The sequence below is a fragment of the Salvelinus namaycush genome, chromosome 36 (genome assembly GCF_016432855.1).
Source record: "Salvelinus namaycush isolate Seneca chromosome 36, SaNama_1.0, whole genome shotgun sequence".
NCBI classification, from domain to species: domain Eukaryota; kingdom Metazoa; phylum Chordata; class Actinopteri; order Salmoniformes; family Salmonidae; genus Salvelinus; species Salvelinus namaycush.
In genome coordinates this window covers 5,575,066-5,600,947 of record NC_052342.1, presented here as the reverse complement: position 1 = coordinate 5,600,947, position 25,882 = coordinate 5,575,066, and the positions used below count along the sequence as shown (strand labels likewise).

At 43.3% G+C, this 25,882-nt stretch overlaps 1 protein-coding gene across 4 annotated transcripts in view; it reads right to left on the bottom strand.

The window, feature by feature from the left end:
* Positions 1-1,758: 1,758 nt before the first annotated feature.
* Positions 1,759-25,882, bottom strand: part of LOC120030240 (calcium/calmodulin-dependent protein kinase type II delta chain) — a 118,802-nt gene continuing 94,678 nt past the window's right edge. The window contains exons 8-18 of one of the 4 annotated variants that reach the window (XM_038975587.1): positions 22,394-22,477; positions 20,657-20,751; positions 19,166-19,288; positions 18,924-19,007; positions 18,637-18,679; positions 16,845-16,885; positions 10,514-10,562; positions 3,310-3,385; positions 3,085-3,179; positions 2,732-2,978; positions 1,759-2,328 (exon numbers count right to left, since the gene is read on the bottom strand). In XM_038975587.1, coding sequence (XP_038831515.1) covers positions 2,743-2,978; positions 3,085-3,179; positions 3,310-3,385; positions 10,514-10,562; positions 16,845-16,885; positions 18,637-18,679; positions 18,924-19,007; positions 19,166-19,288; positions 20,657-20,751; positions 22,394-22,477 — 926 coding nt within the window. In that variant the 3' untranslated portion in view covers positions 1,759-2,328; positions 2,732-2,742. The remainder of the gene's footprint in view (positions 2,329-2,731; positions 2,979-3,084; positions 3,180-3,309; positions 3,386-10,513; positions 10,563-16,844; positions 16,886-18,636; positions 18,680-18,923; positions 19,008-19,165; positions 19,289-20,656; positions 20,752-22,393; positions 22,478-25,882) is intronic. The other 3 variants (XM_038975590.1, XM_038975586.1, XM_038975588.1) reach the window with 3 other exon arrangements.

The following is a 25,882-nucleotide window of genomic DNA, read 5'->3' as shown; positions in this document are numbered from 1 at the left end:
CTCTACCAACTGGGAAAAACTTGAGAACAGTCTCACTTCTCCTCAGTATAAAACATGAATGTGTGTTGCTACTTGTCAAAGAGTAATTAACACACAGGGACACATCAGTGGTAAAAGGGGTAAGTTATTTTCTCTTTATTTTCTTCCATGGGGGGGTCAATAGTTCCACCGATATGCGAGGACTGGAAGAAATGATCAACAATAATCCAAGAAGGGACAACCTATCAATTCAACAATATAAAATTAAGAGAAAAAATAACCAATAAAATTCACATAATTATTATCATCATTATGAAAATATCATTATTTGACTTTAAAACAGGTGTTCCATGTCATACAATGGCCTAGAGTAATATACGTGGATATTATATCTACAGTATAGTTTACATTCCATCATTGAGACTTCACAGTTCTGACGTAATGATGTACAGCCAAACATAGGTACTATTTTTCCCTTAACATAAATTGTCAATTGAAATTCCCAGTAATAATATTGAGCCAATTGAGAACGAGTCAACTTGAATTGTCAACAGATTGTAAACTAAGCTAATGTTTAAACAGTTTAATACGCCAGAGTTTAAGCGAAGCTATAGCGATTCACTCAATCACGAGTCTATACATCACCACAAAAAGCAAGCTCATGTTTGTCGTTCACTTGTGGTCTAATAGATTTTTATAGCCATTTCTGCACAAAAACGGACATTTAAAAAAGGGTTGCCAAACTGCGATATGTTGGTCTCTGTCCTTTAAGGCTAAACTGATATCACTTTTGTCATTGGGACCGATGTGCAATACTGAGATTATATGAATGCACTCATGTGTTTGTCAGTTCACCGCATATCCCCGACCCTGATAATATTGGAAAACCAAGCGATATAGAGTGCCCACCGTAATTACTGGGACAGTGAAGCATTTTTCTCTTCTTTTGGCTCTATACTCCAAAAGTTTAGATTTGAAATCGAACAGTGACCTTCAAGTGCAGACTGTCATCTTTAATTTGTGGGTATTTTCATCCATATCGGCTGAAGCGTTTATAAATTACAGCACTTTTTGTACATAGTCCCCCCCCCCCCCATTTTAGGGGAGCAAAAGTATTGGGACAAATTCACTTAAATGTGTATTAAAGTAGTAAAAAGTATTTGGTCCCAGCTTGTGACACTACAAATGTGTTGGATGCATTTTGCTGTTTGCTTTGGTTGTGTTTCAGATGATTTTATATTATTATTTTATATATATTTGATTTTTAACAGAAATTAAATGGTAAATAATGTATTGTGTCATTTTGGAATATGTTTCTTAACACTTCTGCATTCATGTGGAGACTACTATGATTACGAATAATCCCGTATGAATCGCTAATAATTATGAGTAAAGACGTTAGACACACAATATCATACCCCCCCAAAAAATACTAACCTCCCCTGTTATTGTAATGGTGAGAGGTTAGCATGTGTTGGTGCATCTAACTTTCTCACTCATCATTATTCACGATTATCCGTATAAAAGTGACTCAAATGACACAATACATGATTTACTATTCATTTCTATTGGGCACAAAATAATCTGAAACACAACCAAAACAAACAGAAAATGCATCCAACAAATGTGTAGAGTCACAAACTTGATGTAGTCATTGCGTGCTATGAATATGAGACCACATACTTTTTACTACTTTAATACACATTTAAGTGAATTCGTCTCAATACTTTTGGTCCCCTAAAATGGGGAGGCCTACAATGTACAAAAAGTGCTGTAATTTCTAAACGGTTCACCTGATATGGATGAAAATAACTTCAAATTAAAGCTGTCAGTCTGCACTATAAACTTCAGCCACGATTTCAAAAGAAGAAAAAATGCTTCACAGTCCTAATAATTACGGACGACACTGTATTACTGTATATTATTTAAGATTGAATATCTCTCATATCTCAAACCCACACATTTGCAATCTTCACATATCGTCAACAACTCTGGCATGTACTGTATACATTTTCCTATGGCATTCAAACTGAAAACATGTTTAAAATTAGTAAATTATTGTATTAAAATAAAAAAGATATATGTTTCAGTCATAAATGTCCTGCGATGACTGAGAAGAATGGAACAATGCGATAAAACACCAACATTTTCTCTATAAAATGATATCGTCAAGATCGTTGTTTCCTTTTGATATTTTACAAGAAGAATCTTCAGTCCAGCAGCGACGATATGTAAACAACACTCAGAGGGCGGAGTTGTAGCGTTGGGATGGGATTGGGCGAGGATGTCACACACTTAGTAGGCAGATTCTGTAGGTCAGGTGACAGCTGTAGGCTAGGGGGTCCTCAACTGCGACAGAAAGACGTGGAATTGATGTATTTTACACTTGCTAATTAGTAACTTGTGTTGTAAAAATGTGTTTGAGGCCAGCTGAGGTAGAGAAAGACCAAAGCAGAACCAAAGCAGACCAGGCTAGCTACATAGCTCCAGGATGAAGCAGGTTGGGTGGACTAAGCACACCTACAGTCACCTACCTTTACTATCTAGGGATGATCAGGGCTAAACCAGAACAAAGGCAGACCAAACTACACACATTAGCAGGCTAGCAGCTACATAGTGCAGGCGGATCAAGTTAGATATACAGGACGGGGACCAGGTAGGGATAGCAGGGCCAAAGCAGAACCAATCTAGCTACATAGCTCCAGAATGACTGGATAAAGCAGGCCAGGCCAGCACAGGGCTATAATCCCACCTCTAGTCAACTTATTTGGCGGGCACAGTGGGCGAGCCGGAGCGGTGGAAGTGGATGTTCTGCCACTTGGCGTCACGGCGGTGCCAGATGCGGGTCTCCTCCGACTGCATGGTGCGTGGCATGCCGCTGGCGTCCATGTACTGGGTGAGGCGGATGTAAGCGATGCACGCCGCATCGTCGCCGATCAGGTGCACGTGGGGGTTGAGCAGGATGGTGTGGACGGGCACTTGCTTGCCCCTGGACAGAGCTGGATGACAGAGGCGGATTGGAGGGAAATGGATAAAATCAGTACACAGTCAAGGTAATTAATGCTTCTACAGTCATTGGTGCATAACGGAATGCAGGGGCTCTACCGTTCTCAAAGTAGAATCTGTGGAAGTCGGTTCCCTCGACTAGGTTTCCCAAAGCCTCTGGCTCAAAGGATGTAAGCCCGGGATCACAGATCTTCCTGTGAGACAGAAGTGGAACACAAACAATTACGTTTTCAAATGGTGCAGTGTTGGCATATGGATAAATATCTAGATTGTAGGGCGATCGCTGTTGTAGATCCCTGTAGATAAAAACCCAAGATCACTAACGTGTAGGCTTCAAAGTCTCCATTGTTGATGGCCTCAATCAGCTGCTCAGTCACTTTGATGATCTCCTGCTTACGAGCTGAGAGGGGGAGGAAGAGAGAAAAAAATACATTTCCACAGGTTGCCACAAACCTAACAGTGAACTGTCCCACAACCATAGGCGATTCGAGTAACACACCTCTGATGTGTTAAGTAATCAAGGGAGTAAATTAATCCCTTTAGAGCAGTTTGAGGGATTTACATTAACCAAAGATGCACCATTGAGAGCATCCTGTCGGGCTGTATGACCGCCTGGTACGGCAACTTCTCCGCCCACAACCGTAAGGCTCTCCAGAGGGTAGTGAGGTCTACACAACGCATCACCGGGGGCAAACTATCTGCCCTCCAGGACACATACAGCACCCGATGTCACAGGAAGGCCAAAAAGATCATCAAAGACATCAACCACCCGAGCCATCGCCTATTCACCCTGCTATCATCCAGAAGGCGAGGTCAGTACAAGTGCATCAAAGCTGGGACCGAGAGTCTGAAAAACAGCTTCTATCTCAAGGCCACCAGACTGTATAGCCATCACTATCTGGTCTCCACCCAGTACCCTGCCCTGAACTTAGTCACTGTCACTAGCCGGCAACCACCTGGTTACTCAACCCTGCACCTTAAAGGCTGCTTCCATATGTACATACTGTAGACATGGAATCACTGGTCACTTTAATAATGTTTACATACTATTTTAATCATTTAATATGTAAACTCAGCAAAAAAAGAAACATCCTCTCACTGTCAACTGCGTTTATTTGTATAACTATTTGGATGAACATAAGATTCAACAACAGACATAAACTGAACAAGTTCCACAGACATGTGACTGACAGAAATGGAATGTGTCCCTGAACAAAGGGGGGGAGGGGGAGGGGAGGGGGGGGTCAAAATCAAAAGTCAGTATCTGGTGTGGCCAACAGCTGCATTAAGTACTGCAGTTCATCTCCTCCTCATGGACTGCAACAGATTTGCCAGTTCTTGCTGTGAGATGTTTACCCCACTCTTCCTCCAAGGCACCTGCAAGTTCCCGGACATTTCTGGGGGGAATAGGATGACGCAGATGCTAAGCTACAGGAACGTATTGCTAGCACAGACTGGAATGTGTTCCGGGATTCTTCCGATGGCATTGAGGAGTACACCACATCAGTCACTGGCTTCATCAATAAGTGCATCGTTGACGTCGTCCCCACAGTGACCGTACGTACATACCCCAACCAGAAGCCATGGGTTACAGGCAGAATCCGCACTGAGCTAAAGGGTAGAGCTGCTGCTTTTAAGGAGCGGAACTCTAACCCGGACGCTTATAAGAAATCATGCTATGCCCTCCGACGAACCATCAAACAGGCAAAGCGTCAATAAAGGACTAAGATTGAATCGTACTACACCGGCTCCGACGCTCGTCGGATGTGGCAGGGCTTGCAAACAATTACGAACTACAAAGGGAAGCACAGCCGCGAGCTGACCAGTGACACGAACCTACCAGACGAGCTAAACTACGATGCTCGCTTTGAGGCAAGCAACACTGAAGCATGCGCTCTCCGTAGCCGATGTGAGTAAGACCTTTAAACCGGTCAACATTCACAACAGTTTCTACCCCCAAGCCATTAAGACTCCTGAACAGCTAATCAAATGGCTACATTGACTATTTTCATTGTTGTCGCCCCCACCCACATTTTTACGCTGCTGCTACTCTCTGTTTATTATCTATGCATAGTCACTTTACCTCTACCTACATGTACATATTACCTCAACTAACCGGTGCCCCCACACACTGACTCTGTACCGGTATCTCCTGTATATAGTCTCACTACTGTTATTTTATTGCTGCCCCTTATTTATTTTTTACTTCAGTTTATTTGAGTAAATACTTTAACACTTATTTTTCTTAAAACGGCATTGTTGGTTAAGGCCTTGTAAGTAAGCATTTCACTGTAAGGTTGTATTTGGCACATGTGACGAATACAATTTTATTTCACCACACCCACAATAACATCTGCTAAATACAGTGTATGTGACCAATACAAGTTGAAGTAGTGGTGACAATATGACCCACAACACAGTCAATAGGTTCAGGGGCCAAGGTTCACCAATTCCACACACACGCACACGCACACGCACACACACACACACACACACACACACACACACACACACACAGGGGAGAGTGTGTGCGTTTCAACAACATTTCCACAGATAACTTGCGAGGTAATGAAATCATGTTAAGTAGGCAAGGTAACAGGTAATGGATGTAAAGAAAAACAAAGCAAAGGTTTTGTGGTTTAGAAAATCTGTTATTTGAGGTAGATGTCAAATGGAATGGTAGTGAATTGACTGTTACTCTTCTTTTTTAGTGTAACGTGCACTTAAAACGTAGAGAATTAAAGTCCCAGGAATGAGAAAAAGATCAACGCTGTTTCTTAAACGCTTTACCCTCGACACTTTTGTCCCCTCTGACACTTCCAATCGGCGTGACTGACAGAACACAAAGGATGCAAATTAGTAACAGTTCCCCTCGGGTGCTGTGTACTTCTCAGAACGTTGTTCACCAATGTGAGGAAGACTCCCGTGGACAAACAACAACACTCCAGTTGGGTCTTACATTAGCCGTCAGTGATTGGCCACTAGTCTGGCAGTTAGTCTGATACAGCCCCGTCCAACACGTACAAACCTGACAGACCTTGCCCTCTAGCAGTCTGTTTGCTAAGAAATTAAACTCCTCCACAAGTGGAAAGCTTAAAGGGAAATTCCACCCCAAAACTATCTTTCGGTATTTGTTTCATTAGCCCGTTGTTGGTACATTCGCAAAAATGTTTTGCATGTCAGCAATCACGTTTTCAAGATATATAACTTTCAAAATACAGAAATACCGCCGGTGTGTCCCCCTGACAACACGCAATAGCACACGGAGTGAAAACAAAGCTGTTTTTGCCTGTCAGTTATTTTCTAATCAGAAATAGATCAATGGCTCTCTCAGAAACGAAGAAATGGGACTCGGCAAACAAAATAGAATTTTGCTTTGTTGACAAAATATCTTCTTTCAGGAAACATTAGTATTCTTTAATATGTCGCTTGCCATGAGGGACTGTATATTGAGGTGCACACACATCAATGATGGATAAAGCAGCAATAAGATGAGAAACTGATCCACGGCTTTGACAGGAGAGAAACAGAGCGTGAGCTTTTTCCTCCGTCTAGAGGCTCTGTGTTTTACCGGCTGCCTCTGTCTCAGCCTGATGAGAGTGAAAAGGTTCATAATTTGAGGAAACGGGACACGGTCTACAGCTGGAGAAGCGAGAGTGTGAATAGTCCAGATCACGCTGATTCTACCGAAGGGAAGTTTAATTATTTTCGACACAAAAGGCAATCCACTTATCAAATGCGCTGTCAATGTAGAGACTAATGGTCAATGAAACCATTCCTTTCCTGGAAGTCTTCAGTGCTGTCTGTGCAAAGAAAAAACCTCTATCAAAACTAGTCCTTAAAAGTGTACTCCCACTCCTTTAGACTGTTCACTGTCAACCTCGGAGCTGGCGACTCTCTACGTACGCATCAACACTGCAGTAATACTTTTTTTCCTATGCCCAACCTAGGTGTAATACATTGTAAATGCATTACTGTATACATTTCCAAAGACTGTTATGAGAAGACAGTACTGATAATCTGGCAACCCCTGGTTAGACTGACTACTCCAATGGCAGACCATGACCTCCAGGGGGCAGCACAGTACACACATTCTGGATGCCTGTATGGGAGACAAGCGCTGCTTTGCGCCACTGAGTGCAACAACAGGCCAACCTACACAACGTGCAACCTCAGTAAGGGGTACTTTTCAGGACCCTTCTTTCACAGGGCTCCATGACAAACAGTAACGGGGTGTGTGCCTTTGTTTAGTCTTTGATATCTCGTGCCATGTACAACGAGGGATTTATTTGCATGTATTTTCACTCACCACGTGCACCAAATGATCCTAAAAGTCATATCCTAAACAAATGTGGACTTCAAATGAGGCATATCTGATAGTGGTCAACAGGATATGGAGGGACGTTCAGGGAAAGTGGGGCACAGAGGGTAGTAGCTTTTGGGGGGAAATTGTTTGTGCCCTCTCCCTCACTCTGGGCAAACTTACACTGCATGTCGATGGGGCCCGGGCTAGGCAGGGGCCCAAGGGGGTGCTGAGGCTGAGGCCCCTGAGTGTGGGTGTGGTAGGGCCCACAGTGGGCGTCAGGGTGGACGGAGAATAAGACCACAAAGAAGGAGGTGAAGAGGAGGAGCAGGTAGCAGGCGACCAGGGCCCTGAGAACATAGTGGCACAATTCCTCCCTACTGGGCCAAACACTGGGAGAATACCAGCAGGAGGAAGAGGAGGAAGAGGAGGAGGAGTGGTACGAGCCTGAGTGCTCCCGCCAGAAGCAAGGGGAACTTGGGGAGGAGGGACGGGAGACTTGGGCAAGGGTGTCAGGGTGACAAGGGTTATTGGTATGAGTGGTGGGTGGATGGATGGAGGTGAGGGATCGAAAACAAAAATGTGAAATGGAGAAAAGAAATGAAAGGTTGAGTGAATGAAGGATGTGTGACACTGCCTTGTTCTCAGTGGGAGCTCTGGAAACACAATGCTGAGGAGGAAAGGCATGAAAAATGTTAATTAAAAAAACAAATGAAAAATGTATGCTGGGATGGTTGTAAGGCCTCCTCTTTCTGGCAAGTGTTGATGTTACAGGGTGAGTGACACTTGGGCACTGATAGGTTCCTGCGTGTTGGGTTGGTGCTTCAGAATGTGTTGTGGCCAGAAACATGGTTCTGTTTATTCGGAACATTAGAAAATACAGGGCGAGACTATGCAAAAAAACCACATCCTACAGTCGTCCAACTCCTACACACGCACAACGTGATGGAACGACTACGTCAAACTGGGAAAGGCAATGCCTTCATCTTTCAAACAAAGAAAAACAAAGGGAATATGAAAATGACGAGCAACACAGACACGGTTGGTGGCGCAAACAGCAATGAGACATGTCACACTGCATAAAGCCAGAATCCATCAGTAATCATCCGTCATGGAATGCAAACATTGACAGAAAGCAACTCTCAAATGCAATGAAACATAATTTTCTCTCCACACAAACTGCCACAGCTAGGGGACCTAGGAACGACTGTTCAAAGCAGGTAGCTCATGAGATTTCCTTATTAAAATTCAAAGCAGGTAGCTCATGGGATTGACTAATGAAATTGCATCCCCGTCTCAGGCCTTTTGAAGGCGGAGTGTAGAATGAGGAGGTGAATTATTGTGATTGGGGTCATCGTCACGCTCCCCAGATGTCACGATGTCATACAAGGAAATCCCCGATCACACTTGCAGTTCATGTCATAGCGACTTTAGCTAGCTAAGCTCGTGCGCAGAAACGCGTAAAACGGGTCTAGCGGTGGTCTCGTGCCGAACTGCGCACGCGGAGGCCGTCAAATCAAAGGCACTCCTTGTGAAAGCGTGTCGGTTTGTCACTTTCACGAGGTTGGCGTAACAACATGTTCGACTACTTAAGACATTGGCTCCAATCTAGGTCGTGCCTTCAGATTTCGAGAAAATGAACAACGATGGAAGAATATTTCACTTCTCTCACTGACTTCTCTAACCCCAAACCCCAGCCTGGTCTGCTTCGCAAGCGTTCCCGGTAGTCTCGCAATGTTGTGCCTCTGGGTTTCGAAAAAAAAGCAAAACCATCCAGTTGAAGAGGGAGGTGAACAAATGCTACTAATGACTATCTGTAATGGTGGAGCTTGTGCACACACACACACTGTTCTGGCTCAGTGGACCAGCAGGGCAGCAGCGAAATGGGAAATCATGCAAGGCCAGCAGCAGAGCCTGATTCAGCTCCCTAAACGACTGTACACAGTGTCCACACCTCCCCCATGGCTTCTCTTTGTAGACTCAGCCTGCTCTCATTGTGTTAGTTCCCACTACCCACTGTAGACACAGTTCCAAATCACTAATGAGTCACTAACTAGCTCAGCAGAGTGGGTGTAAAATGCACCACTGACAATCAAAGTTGGGCCACAATTCACCCATTGTTCTTCCAATACCATTGGTTTTGGCAGGTAGCCTAGCGGTTAAGAGCATTGGGCCAGTAACCGAAAGGTAGCTGGTTCGAATCCCAGAGCCGACGAGGTGAAACATCTGTCGACGTGCCCTTGAGCAAGGCACTTAACCCTAATTGCTCCATTAAATTGCTCTGGATAAGAGCGTCTGCTAAATGACTCAAATGTTAAACAAATAACGTGAAAATGGAACTTTCATTTTTTTTTAAATGCACGGTTAGACAGATGACATCATTCACAGAACTGACAGTGTAAGTAAAGGGTTGCAGCTAAAATCTATTGATATAGAAAGACATTATAGCGTTACAAGTTTGGAGGATGGCAGTGCATGATCAGATGATAGACAGATAGGGGGCCTCCCCCGAGTGGCACAGCAGTCTAAGGCACTGCATCTCAGTGCTTGAGGCGTCACTACAGACCCGGGTTTGATCCCAGGCTGTGTCACAACCGGCTGTGATCTGGAGTCCCATAAGGCGGCGCACACTTGGCCCAGCGTTGTCCGGGTTAGGGGAGGGTTTGCCCGGAGGGACTTTACTTGGCTCATTGTGCTCTAGTGACTCCTTGTGGTGGGCCAGGCGCCTGCAGGCTGACTTCGGTAGTCAGTTGAACAGTGTTTCCTCCTCCTCCGACACATTAGTGTGGCTGGCTTCCCGGGTTAAGCGGGCGGGTGTTAAGAAGCGCGTTTTGGCAGGTCATGTTTCGGAGGACGCATGGCTCGACCTTCGACTCTCCCGAGCTCGTTGCGGGAGTTGCAGTGATGAGATAAGATTGCAATTGGATATTATGAAAAGGGGGTAAAATAAATAAATAATGGGACAGATGAAGTGGATTAATTAAGCATATTAAATGAAAAAGCAGGATGGATGCCTGGATAAACACATGCTTACCTGATGAATTCATACAAACAAAATGATACAAAGAAAAACAGGCATTTTAATAGCATACATATTGATGCAAAATCAGTAAGACAAAAATACATGCCAACACGTCAGTGCTGAAAGAATAAGACATTCCCTTTCACTTAGACCGAGCAGAGTCAACACAGAGCTACTTGCCTAATACAGGTGTGTGCTCCTACCTTTCACGTCCTCATCCTCCATGGTGGTGTTTGCACTCTCACTGGTCTCCTGTTGGACAAGAACAAACAGCTGAGAACAATGGACACCTGTCGGCTGTTGAAACTGCATAAAGCGTGAGCACAAGAGACGTGATGCATTGTCAGATGAGTAAAATAGTTTGGGCAAAGGAACTGATTATCTTCGGAACCGCTGAGAGAACAGATTCGGATAACTTAACGTACTCTTTGGGGCTATAGTCACGCAAACAAAAATATCATCGTTGACATTGGGTCGGCATATAGGTCGACGTCTCACTTTGGTCACACACAGGTACAAGCTTGTCGAGTCTAGTTCTTTACCATGTAATTTTAACAGGAAGCCACTAGCAGTACTACTCCCAACACTAAGATAGTAAAAAACCAGATGAACATCTTCACACACAAAACGTTACAACAAATCTAAAGGAGACATAGCCTGGATCCACATTCGTCAAAACGGATCGCATTCTAGCTCGTCGGGGCATTGGACTCTACAAGGTGTCGAATGCGTTTCACAGGGATGCCGGCCCACGTTGACACCAATGCTTCCTACAGTTGTGTCAAGTCGGCTGGACGTCCTTTGGGTGGTGGGACCATTCTTGAGACACACGGGAAACTGTTGAGTGTGAAAAACCCAGAAGCGTTGCAGTTCTTGACACAAACCTTTTGCACCTGGCACCTACTGCCGTACCCCGTTCAAAGGCACTTACATGTTTTGTCTTGGCCCATTCACCCTCTGAACGGCACACGCACACCATGTCTCAATCGTCTCAAGTCTTAAAAATCCTTCTTACGGTGTTCTTAAATGTTTTATATACTCCGTGTATAAATACAGCATGCACATTTGTTGAACATAAGATAAAACATATTGACAAAGTCCTAAGTCCGGTGTCTGTGTGAAGCGCAGACGAAACAAACAGTTAGGACATACACCAAGGCACCATGCATGCAACATTATACAAGGCTTTGTAAGAAACACCAACTAAAACCAACTAGCTTATCACTCTGCTAACTAGAGCACAACAGCAAACACGTTTGGCACTACTGTTCCATTTACTCACTACTTTGTTTCCCTCAGTTGGGTTGTGGATGACAGTGGTTTGAGGCTCCTGATTCACAGAGAGGAAGGAGGAAGAGGGTGAAGAAGGGGTTAAATAGACAGGAAATTGGTGTGGTAAATAGTTAATAGAGAAAAAGACCAAAGGAACCTCGGAGAAGGCACGTTCGGGGGTAAAATCAAGGACAAATGACGCACCACTGAGGCTATAGCTAAGGGCTTTAATGCAGTATGGCCCAACTTTTTCCCATGAAAACGAGAGATCTTTGAGTAGTCAACTTGGTGCAATTTAAAGGCATCAGAAGACAAGGCTATGATATTCATATTTAAAAACAGACACACAACAACCAAGACAGGATGGGAGGTGTACAGCAGTAGGAAGCACGCTAGTCACCAGGCCCTTCCTGGATATAAACTACAGGAAGGTATTTTACGTGTGTACAGCCAAAGCAAGGCGTGCAGTTGACCCTTAGAGGTGACTCCAGGCAGAGTGTGTGTGTGTGTGTGTGTGTGTGTGTGTGTGTGTGTGTGTGATGAGTGAACATGCCACATTTCTCACATCTAGAAATACATAACCGCATCACTTTAGAAGTAGTGCAATAGCCATTGTTTAAAAGCCATGAGGTTATTACCATGTTATTATATACGTAATAGGACGGAAAAACAAAGCTAATATTTTGTATGTATTTACAAATGGTGACATTATACTAGGGATGCATCTACGGTTCTGCCTGGGGCTGGTTAAATCGGCCTCTTGGCTGACCTGACATGTCTAACGCGTAGATAAAACTGCGGTAAGTCTGAGTCGATTCCCTCTGGGCAGTGCCGACAGGTAGGCTGTCATAAGGCATGCCATGACACGGTCACGTTGAAGCTCATGTGTGGTGACAGGGTGACACGGACGGCACTAGCGGAGTAATCTTAGGATGCGTTTCACTGCTAGTGTGTGAGGTCTATTTTAGGAAGCCCGCATGCGTGTTTCAACCAGCATGTCTCATTGGTTTCCTTGGTAACTTGGGGGAAAGCTTAAGTGGAGTGAAAGTAAAAACATGAACCCTGGGATGTACAGCTGTTCACACACACAGAAGCATGCAATGGTGAACCATTCCAAGCAAAAAGGGCACATGCCAACTGCAATGTCTACTGGTCCACAGTAAAAAGTAAATGCATGTGTATGATAAAAAAAGAAAAATGTGTTAGCCTATAAAGAAAACAAAAATTCAATATTAAAAAGAGGCATCACTGGGGAACAAAACAAAGACAGACGTTGCTAGAGTGGGGTGAGCAGCCCAAGCATGGAGGATGAGACAGACAGGCAGGCAGACGTGCAGAAAGACAGAGAGTGTACCAGAGTGGGGGGCTCTTTGGGGCTGGTGACTACATTGGTCTTGTTGTTGATCTACAAGGTAAGTGGACAGAGACGGAGACAAGAAACAGCCGATTGATATCAGGAACAAGGACCAGTGGTCCAAGCAGGGAGAGAGACAGGAGAGGTGTCCGGGAATACACAGCTGCGGGAGTGAAAATGTCAGGAGTTAACGAGCAAATACTCTGCAGGGTATACAGTTTAGTGAGAGAATATAACTTCATGAGACAAATCTGATGGTTCCAAGCCTGTAGCGATACACCATTATTCTGGAGGATTATACGCAGAATAAACACGCAAAGGAGTTCCTCGCTGAGACAGAACTTCGTAAACATGAACTTGAAAGCGATCGGCTGTTCCGCTCTACTGTTTTCATGCTTTTCCAGGAAGTCTAAACAGCCACTATTAACGTCGTTTATGGAGGCCTTAAATCAAACTAATTGGTGCCATTGTGACTCTAAACTAGAGATGAGAAATAAAACAAAAATCAGTAGTAATGCAATTATCCAATGCTGCTCAAATTTAAAGTCAAGCGACGTTGTGACAGCCCAATAGTTTCTGGTTTTACTGTCGGCATGAACCTCATCGTCTGCATCGGAAGCACGTCAAGGGGGGAAAAATTAAGGTCAAAAAGCTGTATACTATTCCTTTGTGAACTGCATGCCCTGATTTTGTAGCCCAGTCATTGGGCACCCTAGCTATGTAAAACGATTTTTTTTTAAAGTACTAGATAATATGGGCCAACTGGAATGCACCTGATCATAGAACTAGGTTCTCCACAGAGAGACATGGGGAGCTAGCCATGAAACTCAAACTACACATCAAGAGGCTTATACAATGGGTTGCTCATTAAACCAAGATACTGGACAACTATCCTAGGCCAGGGGGCTACAAATGGCCGATTGAACCACCCTGAAACTACCCACTAGACAGCACTAGGGTGTTCTATAATCAACCACATAACTGGCAACCCGTGGTAGATGCAAGGTTGGATAAAAAGTAGGGACAGGAATACCAGCAATTTTGGCATTGGCTCGGTCTCAGACAGAACACAAAAGAGACTGGGTCCAATATCACAATATCTCAACCCCAAAGCACAACCAGTATGTGTCAAGAGTCAAGACCCTAGACTTAACAGTACACTCTGAGAAAGGGTATTTTATAACAAACACATTTACATTTGAGTAATTTAGCAGACACTCTTATCCAGAGCGACTTACAGGAGCAATTAGGGTTAAGTGTCTTGCTCAAGGGCACCGACAGATTTTTCACCTCGTCTGCTCGGGAATTCAAACCAGCGACCTTTCGGTTACTGGCCACAACGGTCTCAACCGCTAGGCTACCTACCGCACACATTTGTAATCATTAAAGATTCAGCATACACGGAAACCAAAATTGATGGCAGGACTAAATAATGTAATGCCTGCCATTTCCCCAGTCCATTAGGTTATCTACTCTTCAACACAGCCTCAGAGGCAGTGACATTTAAGAGGGTAACATGCTGGACCCCTGCGCTATACCTGAAATAATCCTTCAAAAGCTGCCTGCTGTGCTTTCAAAACACACCGATGACTCACACGGCTGTAGATAGACAGATTTAGAAAGAGTTTTAGGCAAATATATCAGGTACAAATGTACCGAGATGCTAAACCTCCTACAGCTGCTTAAACTGCCTGCCATAAGCACATTGGATAACTGTATTAAAGAATATATTGGTTTATCCATCACCCCTCCTCGGAGGTCAAAAATAACTTGGTATGTACATTCTAAACACATTTGACATATTTGGCACAGTAGTTACATGTAATGTATCTCAAAAGAACAATAATTGTCCTATGTAACTACTGTGTAAAAAAAAAAGTGCCATGTACTGTATGTAAAATGTGTTTAGAATATACATAAGTTATTTTTGTCCTCCATACTTCTGTTTTAATCTAGAGAGGTTACAGAAACTATCTACAGAAACTCAGTGAGACTGTCCAGGGATCCATATTACGAATTCAAGACAAGTTGAGTCATCAGCATACATTGACGCCTTTGTTTTTAAGCCCTGGATTTCTAGTCCCTTGATATTGTTGGATCTGATTTTAATAGCGAACATTGATGGCCCTAAAAAAAATGGCTGTGCAGCGACATTCCCCCATCCAACCTGACAGAGCTTGAGGGGACCTGCAAAGAAGAATTGGAGAAACTCCCCAAATACAAGTGTGCCAAGCTTGTAGCGTCATACCCAAGAAGACTCGAGACTGTAATCTCTGCCAAAGGTGCTTCAACAAAGTACTGAGTAAAGGGTCTGAATACTTATGAAAAATTTGCAAAATGTTCTAAAAACACGTTTACTTTGTCATTATAGGGTATTGTGTGTAGATTGATGAGCGGAAAAAAAACTATTTTAGAATAAGGCTGTAATGTAACAATCAATTAAATTTACCACAGGTGGACTCCAATCAAGTTTGACAAATATCAAGTATGATTAATGGAAACAGGATGCACCTGCGCTCAATTTCGAGTCTCAACAAAGGGTCTGAATTATAAATTTGCAAAAACAAATCTAAAAACCTGTTTTTGCTTTGTCATTATGGGGTATTGTGTGTAGATTGATGAGGAAAGTGAAGTGGATACCTGCTCGTTGAACATCTCATTTCAAAACCATGGTCATTAATATAGAGTTGGTGATATAACTGCCTCCACTCTTCTGGGAAAGCTTTCCACTAGATGTTGGAACATTTCTGTGGGGAGGTTGGGCACTGATCTTGGGCGATTAGGCCTGGCTCACAGTCGACATTCCAATTCATCCCAAAGGTGTTCAATGGGGTTGAGGTCAGGGCTCTGCGCAGGCCAGTCAGGTTCTTCCACACTGATCTCGACAAACCATTTCTGTATGGACCTCACTTTGTTCACCGCGGCATTGTCATGCTGAAACAGGAAAGGGCCTTCCCCAAACTGTTGCCACAAAATTGGAAGCACAGAATGGTCTAGAACGTCAGTGTATGCTGTAGCATTAAAATGTCCCTTCACTGGAACTGAGGAGCCTAGCCTGAACCATGAAAAATAGCCCCAGAGCATTATTCCTCCTCCACCAAACTTTACAGTTGGCACTATGCATTCGGGCAGGTAGTGTTCTCCTGGCATCCAACAATCCCAGATTCGTCCGTCAGACTGTCAGATGGTAAAGCGTGATTCATCACTCCATTCATCACTGACCATAGGCTTGCGTGCGGCTGCCTGGCCATAGAAACCCATTTCATGAAGCTCCCGATCAACAGTTATTGTGCTGACGTTGCTTCCAGAGGCAGTTTGGAACTTGGTGATTATTGTGGGAAGCTTGTGGAAGGCTACCCGAAACGTTTGACCCAAGTTAAACAATTTAAAGGCAATGCTACCAAATACTAATTGAGTGTATGTAAACTTTTGACCCACTGGGAATGTGATGAAAGAAATAAAAGCTGAACTAAATCATTCTCTCTACTATTATTCTGACATTTCACATTCTTAAAATAAAGTGGTGATCCTAACTGACCTAAGACAGGGGATTTTTACTAGGATTAATTATCAGGAATTGTTGAAATCTGAGTTTAAATGTATTTGGCTAAGGTGTATGTAAACTTCCGACTTCAACTGTAGTTGGTTCAGAGGTCGTATTGACATTTCAACCTGTGTGTCCTAATCGCGTCTGGTGCCTGTTCTAGTCAGTATGTTAGTCATGCAGCACTCAAACTGACACCATTTCACTGCTGGCAGCTGAAACAAATGTACTGTAGAAATACTCCAACTTCTCTTCTGAGACTGTCAGTTACAAGTTATAAGTTACATGAATCCATAACTAAAGGTGTATGTGTCAATGTGTGTTGTCAGATGTTAAGATCGCAGAAGTAGATGAGATAACTCACCTTGACGCCGTCAGCTTTCTTGTTGAGCAGGCTCTTGGCTGCTGTAAGGAGAGAGGACAAGGGGACAAGGTCAGCGAGGACACCTCTGATTGACACACACACACACGTGCAAACACACACACCACTAAATCTAGTGAAGACAGCCAATTATGGGCAAACTGTGACAGTCCTACAGAATGTAGGTTTAATGCAACACACACACTTGTAAATAGAGACCTTGTATTGCTTAAGGAAGATCCATCATGTTAATGTGATAATGACAACTCCTCCATAGAGAACAGGTTAGCACCGACTCCTAAATCAACATGCAAATATAGTCCACTCATGGAGCGAGCTAATTGACTGGTTGTGTAGAATGATGAGGTTCCTGGCACGTGGAAAAGCTCAGTGATTGGTTAAAGTGATCAGGGCTGTCACACAATAGCCACACAGTGTATGAAGAGGGTATGAGAGAGGGAAGAAGAGAGGTGTTTGTAAAAATGTTTAGTCTGAGAGGGGTGCAAGTTACCAAGACGGGCACATGGGTAGAGAGCAGTGCCAAGGCATGCCTCTTTCCATGACAGAGACTCTTACCTCACAAGGTTACACAATCCCAAAAACAGAATGGAGAAAAAACAAAAAGGTAAATAAAACAGACGGTGTAAAGCAGTGGTATTCAAACTTTTTCAGCGAGGACACCATTTTTTCCCGCCAGAATTTCTGGGGACCCCATTTTTCCCAAAAATAATTCCTTGCGAACCCACCCCATTCCAAATCAAATGACAACCTTAGAAATCAGTACATTTCTACATTACCAAAAATAACCTTAAATTCATAGCATTTTTATCTCATCAAAATGAAAATAAATAAATAAATACATACTCAATAACATCTTTCTCAAAAAAGTTTGTATATTGATCCCATATAATAATCTGTAGGTTTTTTATTTGTGGGGTGACCCCATAAAGGGTTGTGACCCCGACTTTGAATACCACCGGTGTAAAGTCTTGCTCTGAGCAAAAAAATTATTGGCTATATGGAATGAAAATGTAAAACAATGTACTTTTCAAATAAAATATTTTCTGTTAACAAGAGAACCAAAGTCTTGACAGGGAGAGAGAGATTAAACAATGTGTTTTTCTTGCCTGAACTAAATTGCCCAAATAAATGCAAGCAAGCAGGAGAAAGGGAAGTCCACATATTTTCTCCAGTAGCCACTCTGATTCAGAGGGGTTGGGATAAATGCAGAAGATATTTCATTTGAATGCATTCAGTTGTGCAACTGACTAGGTATCCCCTTTTCCCTTCCCCTTCACTCATCACCCGAGAGAAAATCTATATTTTTAACTAACAGACAACATATTAAAGTATGGCCCTTTAAGAGGCCCAGATTGTCTGAACCACATCGATCAGCATCGCTCCACTGGTCTCCAGGCAGTTTCTATTGATATGAACTGAGAGCAGGCTGATAGTGGTAGTTTTAAAGGCCACAGCGTATTCATCCTGGAGTTCTCCCCTACAACTCATGCTTCTTTCACATTTAGTCGCGCCATACTCTCTTGTGCATTTTTCTCCTTGTTCCTCTCTCACTCTATCCGTCCTTCCTTCCTTTAACACCTACCCCTCTATCCCTCATTTCTCTCCCCATTGTTTTCCTCAAGTGTTTCGGTGAAATAACACTACTAAGCAGCAGCTGATGGAGAATTCTAAATATTGATCTGGTGAGGGAGAGAAGAAGCAAAAACACAGACATATAGAGCCAAAGGGAGACACCGCGAAAGAAACTACAATACAGTAGGTGGATGCATCTTACCTGAGAAGTTGCGTGTGGCCAGCATGGTGGTGAGGATAGCACCCTGAGGAAGGGAAAAGGAACAGTGAGTTGAAAAACTGACCTCCGAGGCTTTAATACTTGGCACACCTCATCCCTAACACGGTGTCCAACATTAGGTGGATAGATTATGATGCTAATGAGCACATTATTTAGTGCTCAGGGTCCACTCTATGACAAGCATGGGCTCGGGTTTTAAGTCAAGTTGTCACTTTCTCAAGGTCTCACTCACGACATCTGGTGAAGTCCTGTGAGAAACACTCCCTCACCTTGAGCTTCCTCCTGGCGTTGAACTTCCTCAGGCACTCCACCGTCTCCTGTCTGTGCATCATGGACGCCACAGTGGAACGTTGCTGCAGAGAGGACAGTGAGAGAGGGGGAGAACGTCATGAGTCTGTAGGTGTGCTCATCGGACCATTGGACTGTGTGTGTGTGTGTGTGTGTGTGTGTGTGTGTGTGTGTGTGTGTGTGTGTGTGTGTGTGTGTGTGTGTGTGTGTGTGAGACACGTACACAGATCCAGGGGTGTTTGAGTGCATCTGTGGCGGTGACCCTCTTGACAGGGTTGATGGTCAACATCTTGTTAATCAGGTCTTTGGCCTCGGGGGTCACTGTGTCCCACTCAGGGGACGGAAACTGAAGGGGAGAACATCGAGAGAGGCAATGAGGCTCGTCATCCGTCATTCCATCCATCCACTCATCTATCCTCCCATCCCTCCCTCACTCTTTCACTCCCTCCATTCAGCTTTGTTTGAAAATGTGTCCTTGGAGAAACAAGGACAGCGAGAAAACTGGCAACAAAAAAACATCATAAGGTTGCCAAAAAAACAGATTCACTGAGCAGAAGGTGCTCGTCTCCAGAGCCAAGTTGGGCTTGAGCCATTGCAGTGGGCTGTCCCCCTGCCGCTCTCCTCCTCTTCTCTGCCCCTCCCTCGTTCGAAAACTCAATCTGTCTGGGACAGGCGTTGGGATTGACTGGGGAGAGCAGGGATAGAGCTGCCAGACAAAGAGGAAATAGCCTGTGTGTGGTGTTCCAACAGCATGCTGGGAGAGGCAATGCTCAGCCAATAGACAGAGACTGGAATTCTGATGTGTCAAGTATGGCCCTTGTGTCGGGTGGAAATCAAGTGGCTAACACATTTCCTTCTTGTGCAAGAGGAGAGACAAGATAAACATGTTCAATTCCAGTCACTCAAACAGGAGATTAGCTTTGCCTGCTAAAGTTAAGGGATCGTGATCAAAGTCTCAGAAACAGTGAGGGGATGGGAGGTTTCGGTATCGATCTAAGAGCAAGCCTGCCTTAATCTCATGTAAATACTGTCAGATAACAACCATAGAAATCAACTCCAGTGATACCCAGTGGTGTAAAGTACTATTTAAGTCGTTTTTGGGGGTCTGTACTTTACCATTTATATTTTTGACAACTTTTACTTCACAACATTCCTAAAGAAAATAACATACTTTTCACTCCATACATTTCACCCTGACACCCAAAAGTACTCATTACATTTTGAATGCTTAGCTGGACAGGAAAATGGTCAAATTCACGCACGAGAACGTCCTTGGTCATCCGTACTACATCTGATCTGGCAAACTCGCTAAACACAAATGCTTTGTTTGTAAATGATGTCTGAGTGTTCAAGCGTGCCTTTGACTACCCATAAATAAATACAAAAACAAGAATATGTTTCCGTCTGGTTTGCTTAATATAAGGAATTTGATATAATGTATACTTTTGATACTTAAGTATATTTAAAACGAAATACTTTGACTTTTACTCAATAGTATTTTACTGGGTGACTTTCACTTGAGTCGTTTTCTATTAAGGTATCTTTACTTTTACTCAAGTATGACAATTGGGTACTTTTTCCACCACTGGTGATACCTTAAACCAGTGAGACTCTGCCGAAAAGACTGCTGACAGATTGGCAAACAGATACATTTGTCTGTGTGAAAGCATGTACTGTACGTGACAGAGTATGTGTGTGTCATGTCAGTACTCACATCGTAAGCCCCAGCCTTGATCTGCTGGTACAGTCTGTGCTGGTCCTCGTCCCAGAAGGGAGGGTAGCCCACCAGGAGAATGTAGAGAATCACACCTGATGAGACAGAGACAAACATGTCATCAGGATTATACCAATTATGAATAAAAGTACATTTCAAAATTACTCAAATCTCAGCAAGAGGAGAAAGCACAATCAGTATGACCCAATAATATCTGAGTAATGACTTTTAGTGACTTAAATCAGAGAATGTGAGCGCCGCTCATCGCTCCACGTACTTTCCAACCGCTCCACTAAAAACCAATCCTCTAATAAACTAATTCATCCACAATTTAACCAACAACCATCTATTTTTGTGACCACCTGGACCTACCATTTAGTTTTGAAGTATTGAAACCAAACCATATGATTTGAATGAAAAGTATTTTTTGTTGTATTAAATCATCATAGTCTATAAATTGCACATATAGGCTGTGACTTACTTAGAATAAAATTAAATGATAAATTCTTTATTAGGCTCCATCTACAATGCCTTTGAATACATTTTTAGAAACATGGCCAGAGTTCCTGCGATGGAGCCTGGAGAGCAGGCTAGCAGTGGAGAATACCCTCTCAGCGCATGCAGAGCCTCTGTGGATGCTAAACACCTTTCGGGCCACTCTTTCCATGCTGGGCAGGGATACATTGTTTATTTTTCTGTAGGTAGGCCTAGATTTTAGGTAAAATAACCCTATCAAAACAGAAAGCTCCTTAAAAAAGGTAATATGCCAGGCCTATTCAATGATGGCATATTGTATAGATAATAGAACGAAAATGAACAAAACTTTTAAGAGATCAGATTTTTAGTTTATAAACACTTTGCTACAATGACACACTTTAGTTAGCTACCCACCTCATTCCTTTCTGTTAGCAGGTAAGTACACCATCATGCTTTCGTGATACCCGTCTTTTCAGATTCCAAAATGATTATTTAGTTGTAGACGCTACATCACCTACTCCATCCCTTGGTCCTCCTCATCTTTGTAAGTCACCTTGATTTTTCACCTGTGTGTTTTATCAGTTTCTTTATGAAAATATTTAGCACCCTAAATGACAGTATCTAAAGCAAGGGGCTATAGTAGCACACAAGAAGACTACAAATGCATGCTGGGCCGGGCATGCCCTGAGCTCGAAGTGAGCACTACTGGAGCTGACGCGCCAGCCTTTGGGAAACTAGCTCCACGCTCCAGTCAAATTGGGTACGCTCCACTCCTCGCTCCAGCTCCACTCACATCCTCTGGACTTCATACAAGTTAACAGCTTTCATTGTTACACGGATGAGGAGATCAAGAGAGGACAGAAAAGTACTCCCTCTTCATAGACTCCTCCCACTATAAGGGTTTATCATCATGTCACCGTCACTGTGGTTACAAAAACAATCCAAGCACTTCAGCACTGTGTTGCTCATTTGCTGGTAGGTTACCGGGACGAGCTCAGGGGCCCTTGGTTGGTCAGTAGAGCACTAACGACACAAATAAGTCATTGTGGCCCAAAATTCAGAGACGCACAGGTTGTGAATGAGTGTGTGGTAGACATTAAAGCCCAGGTGGCCCTTGAGTTTATGTAACGAGTGGGCTGCAGTGATTAATTCAACTGGATGAACTAATTGTCTGTGTGAGAGCCATGTAGGTCCTTTGTAGTTGGTACTAGCCTTTTGCGCAAAGACAAATAGATTGTTCCATGTTGGGAAGTTCCTTACCACAGGCCCACATATCCACAGGTTTCCCATAGGGGTCTTTCCTCAGGACCTCTGGGGACAGGTAGCCTGGGGTTCCCGCAAAACCTGGAACGGAGATGAGATGTCATGTAAACGAAATACAGTTCCCAAGATGGATGTACACTTACATCCCACCGGTTTTTTGTATTTATTAGGATCCCCATTAGCTGCTGAAAAGGCAGCGGCTACTCTTCCTGGAGTACAAACAGGAATAAAATAATACATCATAGTAAAACAATAGCCTGCTCGACATTGTGGATTACACATACAGTAACAGTCAAAAGTTTGGACACACCTACTCGTTCAAGGGTTTTTCTTTATTTTTACTATGCATTATGAAGTAAAGAAATTACACAAATTAACAAGGCACACCTGTTAATTGAAATGCATTCCAGGTGACCTCATGAAGCTGGTTGAGAGAATGCCAAGAGTGTGCAAAGCTGTCATCAAGGCAAAGAGTGGCTACTTTGAAGAATCTCAAATCTCAAATATATTTTGATGTGTTAAACACTTTTTTGGTTACTACATGATTCATATGTGTTATTTAATAGTTTTGATGTCTTCACTATTTTTCCACAATGTAGAAAATAGTCAAATTAAAGAAACTCTTGAATGAGTAGGTGTGTCCAAACGTTTGACTGGTAGTGTATGTACATTGCTCAAATGTACTGTATTAAATGCACATTAAAATACAACATGACAATATTAAAATGTGTGGGTCTGTGTAGAGTGTGTGCGCTTGTGTATATGTCTCTTCACAGTCCGCGTTGTGGCGTGAGGTGTTATTTTATACAGGGTTTTTTATATCGGATTTTACTGCTCGACTGAGTTACTTAACGTGGAAGAGAGTTCCATGTAGTCATGGCTGTATGTAGTACTGTGTATTTCCGAGAGTCTGTTCTGGACTTGAGGACTGTGAAGAAACCGGTGACATATCTAGAGGGATATGAATGTGTGTCTGACCTGTATGTTAGCTGTTTGAACAGACAGTTTGATGCTTTCAACACGCCAATACCTCTCACAAAAGAGAGGTAGTGATGCAGTCAATCTCTCCTCTACTTTGAGCCAGGAGAGATTGACATGCATGTTATATTTTAAGGGCCACCGTGCTGCTCTGTTCTGCGCCAACTGTAATTTGCCTATGTCCATCTTTGTGGCACTTGACAATATAAATGTTTAGGGTTAAGCGAATGATTCGTCTCAAATACAATGCTTTTAGTTTTTTTATATAATTTAGGACTATCTTACTACTAGCCACCCATTCTAAAACTGACAGCAGCTCTTTGTTAAGGGTTGCAGTGATATAACTTTCTCTGGTAGCAGACATGTATAATTTTGAGTCATCAGCATACATAGACACACAGGCTTTACTCAAGGCCAGTGGTAGATCGTTAGTAAAAAAAAATAGAAAAAAAGGGGCCAAGACAGCTACCTTGAGGTATGCCAAAAATTGACCAGGTTTACGTTAGATGCGCTTCCGTTAGGTAACTCTCAATCCATGATATGGCAGAGGATGCAAAGCTATAACAAGTCTGCTGCATGCTATGAATGCTAATTTCAAAAGCTGCACTGAAGTCTAACAAAACTGCTCCTAAAATCTTATTACCAATTTCTTGCAGCCAATCATCAGTCATTTGTGTCAGTGCATTACATTTATTTATTTATTTTATTTTATTTCACCTTTATTTAACCAGGTAGGCTAGTTGAGAACAAGTTCTCATTTACAACTGCGACCTGGCCAAGATAAAGCATAGCAGTGTGAACAGACAACAACACAGAGTTACACATGGAGTAAACAATAAACAAGTCAATAACACAGTAGGAAAAAAACACAAAATGAGTCTATGTACATTGTGTGCAAAAGGCATGAGGTAGGCAATAAATAGGCCATAGGAGCGAATAATTACAATTTAGCAGATTAACACTGGAGTGATGAATCATCAGATGATCATGAGCAAGTAGAGATACTGGTGTGCAAATGAGCAGAAAAATAAATAAATAAAAACAGTAAGGGGATGAGGTAGGTAAATTGGGTGGGTTGTTTACAGATGGACTATGTACAGCTGCAGCGATCGGTTAGCTGCTCAGATAGCAGATGTTTAAAGTTGGTGAGGGAAATAAAAGTCTCCACATGTTGAGTCCCTTTCCTTATAAGCATGCTAAAAGTCAGTCGTTCATTTGTTTACTGTGAAACGGCATTGTATCTGGACAAGCACAATTTTTTCCAAAAGTTTACTAATGGTCGGTAGCCGGCTGATTGTTTGGCTGTTTGAACCAGTAAAAGGGTGCTTTGCTATTCTTGGGTAGCAGAATGACTTTTGCTTCCCTCCTGGCCTGAGGGCACACACTTTCCTGTAGGCTTAGATTGAAGAGAAGGCATTTTTTTCCCCCACGAAAGATGTCATTACTGGTTTGTCATTTTTTTTTTTTTAAATACACTGCTCAAAAAAATAAAGGGAACACTAAAATAACACATCCTAGATCTGAATGAATGAAATATTCTTATTAAATACTTTTTTCTTTACATAGTTCAATGTGCTGACAACAAAATCACACAAAAATTATCAATGGAAATCAAATTTATCAACCCATGGAGGTCTGGATTTGGAGTCACACTCAAAATTAAAGTGGAAAACCACACTACAGGCTGATCCAACTTTGATGTAATGTCCTTAAAACAAGTCCAAATGAGGCTCAGTAGTGTGTGTGGCCTCCACGTGCCTGTATGACCTCCCTACAACGCCTGGGCATGCTCCTGATGAGGTGGCGGATGGTCTCCTGAGGGATCTCCTCCCAGACCTGGACTAAAGCTTCCGCCAACTCCTGGACAGTCTGTGGTGCAACGTGGCGTTGGTGGATGGAGCGAGACATGATGTCCCAGATGTGCTCAATTGGATTCAGGTCTGGGGAACGGGCGGGCCAGTCCATAGCATCAATGCCTTCCTCTTGCAGGAACTGCTGACACACTCCAGCCACATGAGGTCTAGCATTGTCTTGCATTAGGAGGAACCCAGGGCCAACCGCACCAGCATATGGTCTCACAAGGGGTCTGAGGATCTCATCTCGGTACCTAATGGCAGTCAGGCTACCTCTGGCGAGCACATGGAGGGCTGTGCGGCCCCCCAAAGAAATGCCACCCCACACCATGACTGACCCACCGCCAAACCGGTCATGCTGGAGGATGTTGCAGGCAGCAGAACGTTCTCCACGGCATCTCCAGACTCTGTCACGTCTGTCACATGTGCTCATGTGCTCAGTGTGAACCTGCTTTCATCTGTGAAGAGCACAGGGCGCCAGTGGCGAATTTGCCAATCTTGGTGTTCTCTGGCAAATGCCAAACGTCCTGCACGGTGTTGGGCTGTAAGCACAACCCCCACCTGTGGACGTCGGGCCCTCATACCACCCTCATGGAGTCTGTTTCTGACCGTTTGAGCAGACACATGCACATTTGTGGCCTGCTGGAGGTCATTT